The sequence below is a fragment of the Chionomys nivalis genome, chromosome 24, assembly GCF_950005125.1.
Source record: "Chionomys nivalis chromosome 24, mChiNiv1.1, whole genome shotgun sequence".
Taxonomy (NCBI): domain Eukaryota; kingdom Metazoa; phylum Chordata; class Mammalia; order Rodentia; family Cricetidae; genus Chionomys; species Chionomys nivalis.
In genome coordinates, this window is record NC_080109.1 from 3,689,865 (window position 1) to 3,701,894 (window position 12,030).

The window sequence follows — 12,030 nt, forward strand, 5'->3', positions numbered from 1 at the left end:
TAAGAAAATGAAAGGGTTCAGAAAATCACTATCGCAGCACTAGGGAACTCGAGGCAAGAAGATGGTCGTATGTCATAACTTTCACAGATGAACACTCAGTTTTCGTAAGATTTCGTTAATATAACTCTTGTGAACATGGTTGCCATGAACATTCTTGTACATCTCCTGCTCTTCATATACCAAGGTTTATCTAGGGTTATTGATATAGAAATTAATGAATCACCAGGTATGTGCATCTTTTTTACATTAATTGAGCCAACTGTTTTCCAGAGTTCTAATATATGTTCATACTTGCAATTGAGAATCTCTCCACATTGTGATACAGATTTTCTCTATTTGGTATAACCTGATTGTTCGATCACCATTTGGGGGCGGAGGTTACCCTGGGTTGGTAGCCATGGCAACACATTGAGTAGAACACAGAGGTAGCCACTTCCTAGTTAAAAAGAGGTGAGGAAGTATCACAGGACCCTCACCTGGGATTCCACCCATCATTTTTCCTCAGCAGTCAGTGATCTTGAGAGGTGTTTGAGTAAATCAATGACAAATTAATGGAAAGTGAGACTCCGGCTTCCGTGAAGTCACCGTCTATGATGGGGAAAGATGCTGCAGTGATGCAGCTGTTATGGGGTCACTTATAATTCATAATAACCCTTTGCCCACACCCTGAAAGCCCAGTAGCCTCACTGGTTTGTCAAGTTGGTTTTCACTGGGATTGTCAAGTTGGGTTTCACTGGGATTGCTCCTTTGGTCTCTATGCCCTACCTGGGGTGCAGAGACATAACTCCCTCATAACCCCCTCAGTTAACACACCACTCCAGCAGATTTTATTCTTCACTGTTTTCACTGCACTGTGTGATGGATTTTAATCTTTTATTCTCTTATTTGTTGCCACCCTCGCTGCCTTTGGGAAATCCACACTGTGTCTTTGGTGCTGGGTCACTGTCGTTTTTGTAGAGGCCCCGAATTTTCAAGTTCTCTTAATGCTGTGTATTCTGGAAACCAATCCTTTATTAAGTATGAGTGGTACAAATTAGTATCTCCATATTTATGTTTTGTTGGGTTTACTGGTAAGAACGGTTGTTCAGTGTCAACCTTGTCCTATGATCTGCTCCATGTCTTCTGACATAAATCTTTACCTATTTGCCGGTCATCTGTCTCCTTATTCTTTTCATATATGTAAGACCTTAGTCCAACCCGAAGCTCCGAATTGTATTCCCCACAGCTGCTTACATAGTGAAGTATTTTTTTTTCTTCATTATCTGGCAATATAATCCTAGAGCAAGAGTTTGGATAACATTCTGTCAAACCCATTCTTTTTTCATTTTATATTCACTTATTCGTGCTGCATGCATGCTGTTGAGGGGGTGCTGGTGTGTGTTCTTGTGCCATGGTAGATACATGAAAATGTCAAGAACAGCTTGTGGGAATTAATTCTCTCCTTCTACTATGAAGATTCTCGAGACCAAACTAAGGCCATGAGGCTTAATGGCAAGCCCCTGACCTGCTGAGTCGCCTCACCAGCCCCAGCCTGCATTTTTAGAGAAAATTCAAGTTGAGTCAAGTTGAGCACTATGCACATTGTGAAATTTAATTTGTGGTTTTAAAACTGTATTCATAAGTGATGTAGGTGGGTCTAATAAAGAAACTGCTTGGCCTGATAGGGCAGAATTTAGATTGGGGGAGTAGACAGAACAAAATGCTGGGAGGAAGAGGAAGTGAGGCAATCGCCATGCCTCTCCTCTCTGGGGCAGTCACGATGAAGCTCCGACCCAGGATGGACATAGGCTAGAATCTTCCCGGAAAGCGCACCTCATGATGCTACACAGATTATTAGAAATGGGTTAAAGCAAGATATGAGAGTTAGCCAGTAAGAGGCTAGAGCTAATGGGCCAAGCAGTGTTTAAATGAATACAATTTGTGTGTTGTTATTACAGGGCATAAGCTAGCCAGGTGGCTGGGAGCTGGGTGGCAGGAATGCAGCCCGCTGCTCCCTTCAACACATAAGGAAAGAGTATTTATTATTTTCCCTGATTTAGGTCTCTAGGTTATTTCAGGTCAACAAAATCTGTTAATGATTTATTCTTTAAGAACACTTTGCCAGTATTAGTACATCTGTATTAATGTGTGCTTATATAGCCATTAAACTGTACACCTGGCATTATGAATTCATTCTACTATATACAAATACACTTTCATAAAATATTGTGTATTTTAAGAGCTTAATGAGAAACCAATAATATACAGACTCTTGCAGCTCCCATCATCAATATTAGTTATAAGGAAGTTGGACAGGCAAAATAAAACCAAAGAAAAATAATTCTTTCATTTTAGAACATAAATAAAAGCCTTCATGAATTCTTGGTGTAGGTCTGTGTTGGTAATCTAAATTTTGATTTTATTTTCTATTTTGAAAATTGTGCTTATAAGTAACTTGAGATCTTTCCTGCTGAGATCAGGAACAAGGTAAGGAGGTCTCTTGTCACCATGCATTCTCTATATCACACTGAAAATTCTAGGTGATATAATACGACAAGAAAGGGAAATGAAAATATAGCGAAGCAATAAGGAAAACTATAATCAATACAAGTAACAGAACTGTCTGTGTGAAAAACCTGATAACTCAACAAATAAAAATATGTATTCGGCCCAATAAATGATGATAACAAAGTCTCAGTGCAAAAGGTTAATATACAAATATATGGGGGGAGGTCAGCCCAGAAGGAGAGGGAGAGAAGGGGGGGTAAAGTAACAGGAAGGATGTCTGGAAAAGCCATAAGAATCATCTTATTTATTTAATTGAAGTGACATACAAGACACACACAGTTTATTTCAATGAAGTTAGTTCACTTGGGCTGACAATGCTCCCCACAGGAGCCATTAGACTAACAAAAACTCCACTACCAAATACGAGAAACACTCTTCTGAGTTGTTGGTCAGGGGAGTCCAAGACCATGTAAACAATATAGGCTATTGCTATTGCCCTGGGTTGCTTCTCTGAGCCTAAAAGCAAGTCCCTATTGCTGAAGACACCATGCACTTTGGACACAAGTCCCAGAGCACCTGAGCTGAATCTGACATTAAAGCCTCCTCCCTCAGGACTAGCTTTCAAAGTACAGGAAATTCTTATGCCAGTTTCCAAGGGAGGAAAGCAACCAGTTCTTTTAACCCAGCTGTGATGCCTAGGAACTACAAGTATGGCAAACCTGGCATGATAACCCTAAGGGTAAGGTAGTGGCATGTATATCTTGGTAGTAGCCAATAGCTCTCTAATTGGACGTAAGGCCTGGCAATGTGAACCCAGCCAGCACCCAGGGCTCGTGAGCTCAGAGGAACTTCTCAGAGGAGAAGCTACAACTGCCATTACTAAGCCAGCTAATTCCTAACTGTATTCTAAATTTTTATCTTAATGCCCACAGGTAAGTCTATCTCGTACCTCTCAACAAAGAAATGTCTCTGTGCAACAGATGGAGACCATTACAGAAAACACAACTGGTTAAAAGGCAATGACAACTGATCCCAGAGGCCCCAGGGCAGCCAGAAACAACAAGGAAGTGAATGATAAGCTTATTTGTAGCTGCTGCACGTCTGTACCTGGATGGTTTTGAGATCAGTCTCTTATCAGATATGTTAATGCCTCTGCTTCCCTGTTCCCTAACACCTGGGAAGTACAATCCCTCAGTGAGCTATGCTGGGTCCTATTCCCAGTTCTGTAAGAAAGAGGCAAACATCAATGGCATGGTTTAAACCACTGTCTTGATATCGTAGGGAAGAAAGGGCCTTAGTTCTGAGCAGGTCAGACAGTATGGAAAGGACACGAGGACACCATATATAGATATGGATTAGCTTTAAGATGAAAGAGCTGTGACAGTGCAGTCTGCCCAGCCAGCATTTATGACCTGTCTACTCCACATGCTCCTGACCTTCACAGAACTTAGAACTAGGCGTCCGTCAGACCAGAAGTGCATTGCAAGGGTCATTTTAATCTGCTCATTCACTGAGAGGGTAAATGATACAGGAAAAGTCAGGGTCTCATCCTCAAATACCCATATAATCTATGCACTCACACGATCACGTTAAAAGGCCTGCTATTGCAGGTTGCCTGCTACCGTGTGATTGGGCTGTGCCTTGGGGCATGAGCCAGATTCACCACACCCTGATAAACAGAAGGAGCTGACAATGCTCATTGTACAGATGGTTCCATTGTGCAGCCTGGCCTTTGGGAAGAGGTGTTCCTCAGAGCTGACTGAATTCTCAGAGGACTGGGAGAGCCTGCTGGAAATGCTTTTCTAGGGAGATGACTGCTGAGGCGGCCCTCAGTCACCAATTCTCAAGAGACAAAGAGCCTTTGATTGCAGGCTAGCCCTGGGGACATACTTGTTAGCTCCACTTCGCTTGCCCCTGACTACTAGAGTTCATCTGCCTGTGACTGCCAGATACCTGACTACCGCCCCACCATCAGCAAGCAGAGACAGGACCTCCTCAGAGGGCGTGCTCAGGAGTACAGAAGTGGGAGCAGGCCAGGCTTTTCTCACACAAGGAGAATGACAAAACAGCACCCCCATTAGTGTGTGTCTATTAGTGCATGCTATGTGGGTGTAGACGCATGGGGGCCAGAGGTCAGTCTCAGACACCGAATAGTTTCTAGATAGGGTTCCTCACTAAGCCAGGAACACACTGAATAGCCTAGGCCAGCTAGCCCCATGAACACCTCCCCAGATGGCATCACACACATGTAACACTGTAAAAAGTCCAGCTTTTTAAAGTGATGTTGGTCCTGCAGTTAGAACTAATGTCCTGTGCCTGCAAGCAAGCGTTTCACACACACACAGAGCTGTATTCATGAAGACCTGGGAAGCTTCAAAAACAGAACTTTCAAGAAACAGAACTCATCAGCTAGTGCTGGAATTTTAAGTTCAGATTTCCCCTCGAAACATTTTATTTCTATTTCCAAGATTAAAACAAAACAAAACAAAAACATTCTTTGGTTGACTTCCACATAATAGAGAACATGTGGAATCCTTAGAAAATGGGTGTACTTGTTTTGATGGGGTGCATGTGTTTTGCCTGCACACATGCAAGGCGCTGGATGTGCAGCCGCTGCCTGCGGAGGCCAGAGAAGGCACTGGATTCCTGGAACTGGCTTTACAGATGAGCCTATAGTGCCACGTGAGTGCTGGGACCCTGACCTGAGTCCTCCGCTAGAACAGAAAGTGCTTTTCACCACTCAGCCGTCTCTTCCGCATCTGAATCTTTTCAAAAAATAATAATAATAAAAAGGTAGCACGTTTATACTGGAGACGTGGGGCTTAGCACGTTCACCAGGATGCATGGTGATTGACGACATGCTCACCTTGCTGACTTGGTGTTTGCTATAAAAGCAGCTTCCTTCTTTTTCCTTCCAGGTACAACAACGAGTGGCGAATGCGCACACTACTTGGGCAGGAAGAATTGCTGTGGAGACTGGGCATGATAAAGCCTGGGTGTGGCATGTATGAGTGAGCTGGGGCTCAGGACATTCTTCAGTGACTAAAGTGATATTCATGAAGAAAACTGATGAGCCCTATAGTTCTGCTTGGCCAAGGAAAATATAAAGGTTATTATTGCATAAATCAAGGATAGGCTTAGCACAGTGGGATTCCAAGGTTTTAGCATGAATTAATAGGTGTGATCTTATCTAAACTGGAAAGACATAACCCTCCAGTGAAGAGCGGAAGGGTACACGAAAGTAAATCCCTGTGGAGAAACACTCACAAATGGCATGTTTTCATTAAAAAAGCAAAGAGCTTTGGAAATCTGTCAGTTCTGCAAAGCCAGCTTCCGGAGCCCCAGTCAATCAGCTCTACTCTAGTCTGTTAGTCTTCGGGGTCAAATCTGCTCCAGCACTTCCTATTTCCTCATTTCTGGGTTGTGCTTGTTACTGAGAATGCCTTTAATATGATTGAAGGGGTCTAGCAGTTTGAGCACGGCAAACACAGGCCGGACCATGACAAACTCTGCAGACAAGCTTTGCCCTTTTCCCCTCCCTTGCTAGCTTGCTGCAGTTTCTATCTTTGCAGTACTCCCCGATCTTTCTTGCCCCTCCTGGGTAATAAATCTTCTTTGTGCTGAGAATTTGGTGTTTGGGTGTGTCCTGAATCGTAGGCATCACTTCCTTTCCAGTGATGGTTGTCTGTTGGCATCACTTGGGGAAGAGGGTGGTATTGTTTCCTCTGGAGACCTCTATCTTTTTTTTTTTTTTTTTGACAAATGAGTCTTTTAATAGAAAAAAAAAATACACGTGCAACAGCAGCAACACACATTTCTTCGAATCCAGACAGCTCTGAGTTTCAGTTCTTCACCTTGGGAGGTGGCCTGTACACACCTACAACCACAGCGTCGTCTCGTTTGTAAGGCTCAAGTGTCAGCTGCTCCTGGGGCTTCATATTCTCCTGCTGCATCTTCTTCACTTCAGAGGCAAACGCGGCTTCTGCCGAGGCTGTGGAGTCAATGCAGTTCGCCTCAATGGAAATCACAAAGTGTCCTCCATTCCTCAGGAAGGTGTGGGCATTCAGGGCCGCAATCCGGGTTTGGTCTGGCTGTGCCACATCGGCAAAGAGCACATCCACCATGGCGATAAGCATGCGGTATTTGTGTGGGTGTCGGGCATCTTCAATCACAGGAATAATGTTGGTCCTCTTCTTGGCCAAGTTGATGAGGTCACGGCCAGAACGGTGGGAGAACTCAACTGCATAGACCAGACCATCCGGGCCAACGATGTCAGAGACGTGAGAGACGGTGGTGCCTGAGGCTGCCCCAAGGTAGAGCACCTTGGCCCCTGGCTTGATGTGGATCTGGTCTACGCCACCCAGGATTGCTGCTGCCAGCTTGGAATGGAAGGGGTTCCAGACTCGGTATTCAATTTTGTCATCTTCCTCTGAAATAGAGACTCTCTTCTCCCCATACACAGACTCCCCAGGAACCAGATTCTTTGTGACAAGGGCATCCTCCTTTCCGCGACAGATAAAGACGCCTTCATGTTGATGTGGTTCAACCATCACATTCTTCCCTGACTGGTTTCCTCTCTTGCCTCCCCGGCCGCCCCCAGACTGGAAGCCTCCACCTCGTCCACCTCCTCCTCTACCTCCTCGTCCCCTGAAGCCTCCACCTCCACCTTGACCTCGGCCTCCACCAAAGCCTCCTCGTCCACCTCTACCAAATCTGTCACCACCAAAGCCTCCTCTGCCACCAAAGCCACCCTCACGGGGGCTGAAACCTGGCTTCATCACTGCGTTCTGGTCTGACCTCTATCTTCTTTTTTTTTTTTTTTTTTTTTTTTTTTTTTTTTTTTTTTTTGTTGTTGTTGTTGAGACAGGGTTTCTCTGTGGCTTTGGAGCCTGTCCTGGAACTAGCTCTTGTAGACCAGGCTGGTCTCGAACACACAGAGATCCGCCTGCCTCTGCCTCCCGAGTGCTGGGATTAAAGGCGTGTGCCACCATCGCCCGGCAACCTCTATCTTCTTAATTACAAACACTTTCCTCACTGATATGAAGGAGTTGGTCTCTGCTGTAATCTCTTAAACACCCACAGTGCCAATGTTCCCATTGTTTTCTTTCTTTAGTTTCTCTTGTGATTGATTTGAATTTTCCTTCCAATGTTATTACTGTCTTTTTTACCTCTTTATTGCACAGATGTGTCTGTCAATGACTCATTTGTGAAAACATCACGTGAGTTTATCATTAAGATTCACGTACGCAACACAGCTCTCTCTCCCCCTCTCTGTCTCTCTCCTCCTCCACTCTATCTGTATGTATGGAGTGAATACTGGCTATGCAACACACTCAGTTAATGTGCCACGGTTAACTAGAAGGGGAGTCTGTGTGCTTGGAACACTGGTGTTGTCCAGATGATTTTAGGAACTAAAATTTATGCCCTTCTGATCTGTGCAAAGGGAAGGCTGACTGTGCAGGCGAGACACAGGAGACTGAGGCAGCTGGTCACACTGCATAGAATCAGCTGAGTTCTATGGACATATTTCAAGTCATTACGTTTGAGGACAAGCACCCATGTGTTTTGGTCTAATTTTAGTTTGCATATGCTTATGATATTTATTCAAGGACTATTCATAATTCACAGCTGTCTTAGTTACCTTTCTGTCACTTGAAGGAGAAAAGGCTTATTTTGGCTCACAGAATCACAGGCTTCAGCCTGTCATTAGCTGCACTGCTTCTGAACCTGTGGAAAGGCTGCACGCCATGGGGGAAGGAGCATGTGGTAGGCAATAAAGAAGGAGGATATAAGGAGATAGGGATCCAATGCGCTTCATGGCATGCTCCTGATGATGCCACATCTGAGAACACCAAAGATTGGCAACCAAGCCTTTAAAATATGGGGCTTCAGGGATGGCTGTGTCCCAAACCTGGCGAGTTCATATGGTGTAATATGAACCCTAGGGGAAGAAAAGCCAAAAATTTAAACATCCTTGGGTCAGAAAGTCCATTTTTATATCTTATGGGATTAATATTCACGTACTCTATGAATTGACTCTTTGCCAAGGGTCTCATTCTTCTTTTTCTCAGTACACGGTCCTTCTGTTTCTTATTCACACACATGCACCTGATTTATGCCGTGCGGGAAACCTTTTTCTCCTTTTTTTCCTCCGCAAGCAACATCTTTTTTTTTCTCTCTGGAATAACCTCTTTGGAACTTTCTCCTTTTCAGCTTTGGAGAATGCCATTCACTTACTCTTCACTGGAATCTCAAGAGTAAACAACAGGCTCTTTAATCAATGCTCCAAAGCCGACAATAAAAGCCACAGTTTCACTAAAAGTAATGAAGAAGATGAGAGAGCCCTGATGTCACTGTCTAGTGATCTACAGACCGAAATGAATCAAGGTGCCAGTACCTGGATCTTCACAAATAATGTCTCCATTTCATCTCCTCCTGGCAAGCCCTTTGGATTATGGCTGCAGGCAGTGCATGTACTTCTGTTTCCCTAGTAGCTGCTGCCAGGCTACGTGGCCTCAGCTCACCTAATTAGTCAGTCCTTCATTACAGAGCATAAAAGAAGGGTTTGCATTCTGGAAAACCTAAACTACTTCAGTGTGAGTGATGGTTTGCTTTTCAAGGCACTGGTTATGTGACAAGAGGCCCCCTGCCAGTGAAGCCACACACTCTTTAATCTTCAGCCCATGCTGCTGTTTACTCAAAACAAAATAAAACCCAAAAGCACAACTCTAGGCCCCACTACTTCTAGAAACCAGTTTGCATTGGCCTTTTACCAATAATCCTTTTTATCAATAACCATTTTTTATTTGCCTTGTTATTTGCTTCAGTATGTCAACTTTGACTCCATTAGAACTAACATGCTTGGAAGTTAATTCTTACTTAAGTTAAAGTCTTACAATTCTTCATTTGATTTTCTGTCAGTCTGCATCTCGTAGTTGCAGGTTACAGCTGCAGTGATGTGATGCCCACCAGAGAAGACGGCTCAGACATGGGTTTAAACACATACAATGCTTTTATTAGATGGCCAATGTGTGCACACTGGGTGTTTGGGATCCAGTGTAGCCTTGAGCCTTTCTCAGGAGCTTTTAAGCACAAAAGCCATGTCCTGGGTTGACACACTTCGTTTCAGTAAGAATGGCTAGCCAGAAGCGGAGCTACAGAAGCCAAAAAGAAAGGTTAGTGCGTCTAGAGACTTCCCCATAACTATGGACTCTGATGGACAGGCCCTCTGTTTTAGTTTGGCAGGTGGTGCTAAGCGCTGAGCTTTAGGGCCTGGATGGTAATTCCCCCTGAGTGGGCTGTGCTAAGCACTGAGCTTTAGGGCCTGGAAGGTAATTCTCCCAGAGTCGGTTATGCTGAGCTTTAGGGCCTGGATGGTAATTCTCCCAGAGTCGGCTGTGGTACGGCCCCTACTGAGGCCCCACTGCAACAGTGTGTGATCAGTTTCCACAGTCAGAGGAATGAGAGCTGATGGGATGGCTCATTAGGTAAAGGTGTATGTCTCAAAATCTAACGACTACAACACACATGATCTATCTTCAATTTGACCAGCTGCTTCAAGCTTCTGCCCCTGTAGCTTCCCTGCCATGACTCACTGCTCCCTGGACTACAAGACAAAATCATCCCTTCTTGAGATTGTGCTCATAAGGATATTTTATCATGACAGCATGCAGAAATTATTCATATTCTAGAACTTTTACCCCTTTTCTGCCTCCCGGGAGATATTTTATTATATCATTATTATTTAACTTCATTTTCTGATAGTGAGTTGACCGACACAATCCACTTAGACCAGATGGCAGCTTTGTATTGATTTGCAATCCAGCATCAGCACCAGGCCACCAGAAGCTCGGCGTGATCTCGCAGGTGCCACTCTCACAGCACGATCTTTCCTGAAGGCTCTGACTCTGGAATAAGGATCCACTTGTAAACACATCTCAAGATCTATGACAACTCACCTGTGCTTTCTGCTTGGATAATAACAGTGATGAAAATGTGCAGGCCTTCTGGGGGTCTCATCCAGAAATCAAGGCCCCATGTGCATCCTACAGGCCATTTTAAAGGAAGCCAGACACTTGTAAGTATGCTATAGGAAGCTACTGGAACTGAGGTGCACAACTGCTCTCTGATGAGCAAGAGACAGAGCAGGCACCATGTTTGGAAGCTCTATGAGAAACTCTGAGGAAGGCAGGTAGGTAGCCAAACCAGACAGATGACCACCTATGTTTTAAGTGAAAAGGAATGTCTGAAATAGCTTGAAATTGCACAGCTGAAGATTATTGACGAAGCTTAATCCATGATTGTGAGCCAATATAGTGGGTAAAAAAGGTCAAAGTTCCTGGCATGCTGCGCCCCACGCCCCCATCTGCGCTCTATGCGCTACAATACAGTTCGCGAACTTCGGGCAAGGGGCTGGAGGTTGAGAAAACACAGACAGACAGACACATGGACATCTAATCACTGGTACAAAGCCCCTTATTCAATAGCACCATGGAGGCTTATATACCCAACAGTCAAGTGGGCCAACAGGTGAAAATCTTATCCTCTGATCCTCAAGGCAAGGCATAGCTTTTAGTAACTCAAATCAGAAGGCTCTAGCAGGGAAGAGCAGCTGAAGGCCAGGACGCCAAATGGTCCCAACACTGGCAGGTTGAAGTTCACTGGCTGTGTCAGCAAAGCTGGATCCCAGAGAGCTACGGTAATTTATCAGATGAGCTGGTTATCAAGGAGTACTGAGGCATGCTTACTGCATCAGACAGTCTGATAAGCAGGAGCTGAGGTACTAACGCACAGGCTATTCCGATAAGAGGCTGTGTTTGGCAGTTCTATGTCTTCCGTGTTCCTCAACAGTGATGTTCCTACATCAGCACTTCCAGAGCTGTGTTTGTGGGCAGTCAGCAGGTGTAGGTGCAAACTCTGAGGCCCTATTTCTCTTTTTCTTAGATGGAAGTGGTCTTCTTGGAGACCTCAATAGGAACTCTCTAAAAGGTCAGGGGTTCTTATTTCCTTTTGTCCTCCTTACCTGGCCCTGCCTCAACTACCACCATCTTGGGCAATAGCCAGGTTTATAAAGCCAGTTGTTTTATTGGGGTGCAGGAGAACATTGTCTATTTTTAAAAACCTCAGAATCAGCACCACATTTGTAGAACTGTATTTAAAACGCAATGCTAACTTTGGAAATGCTCACATGGAGAGTGGAACCACAGAGGTAGATTGGGAACCATTCATTCATGACCCAGGGGAGGTATCGACGAACATTCCCATCACCAAATTTTTTATCAAAGCTTTTATGATGATTAAAATCTGATCTTAGGTTCCTAAAAGTTCCTCAGGTAAGTAAGACAGTGTAGCAACTTGATTTCCCTGTTGTTAGGTCATGAGATGTCAGCTGAGTGAGTCAACACAAGTATCTGGAAATGAGACAGGGGTTTGCTATTACAATCCCTGGGAACCAACACTAGTATTGAGTGGGCAGGCCAGTGAGGTTGCTTTTTCACCGTGCACAGGATAAAAAGCCCGAACAACTAGTTACCCTGGCCAATG

General features: G+C 44.5%; 1 protein-coding gene across 2 annotated transcripts; it reads right to left on the reverse strand.

Moving 5' to 3' along the window:
• Positions 1-6,329: 6,329 nt before the first annotated feature.
• LOC130866030 (rRNA 2'-O-methyltransferase fibrillarin-like) lies at positions 6,330-7,265 on the reverse strand. Of its 2 annotated transcripts, XM_057757267.1 has the most exons (2): positions 7,142-7,265; positions 6,330-7,012 (listed from the first exon to the last, which is right to left on the reverse strand). In XM_057757267.1, the coding sequence occupies exons 1-2, from the start codon at positions 7,263-7,265 to the stop codon at positions 6,330-6,332; spliced, it is 807 nt and encodes a 268-aa protein (XP_057613250.1). The 2 variants fall into 2 exon arrangements, with proteins under 2 accessions (XP_057613250.1, XP_057613249.1); XM_057757266.1 differs by having other exon boundaries at positions 6,330-7,265.
• Between the last annotated feature and the right edge of the window lie 4,765 nt (positions 7,266-12,030).

What these genes read in the sequence shown, in the direction of transcription:
- LOC130866030 (XM_057757266.1), bottom strand. Translation starts at nt 7,265, where the DNA reads ATGAAGCCAGGTTTCAGCCCCCGTGAGGGTGGCTTTGGTGGCAGAGGA.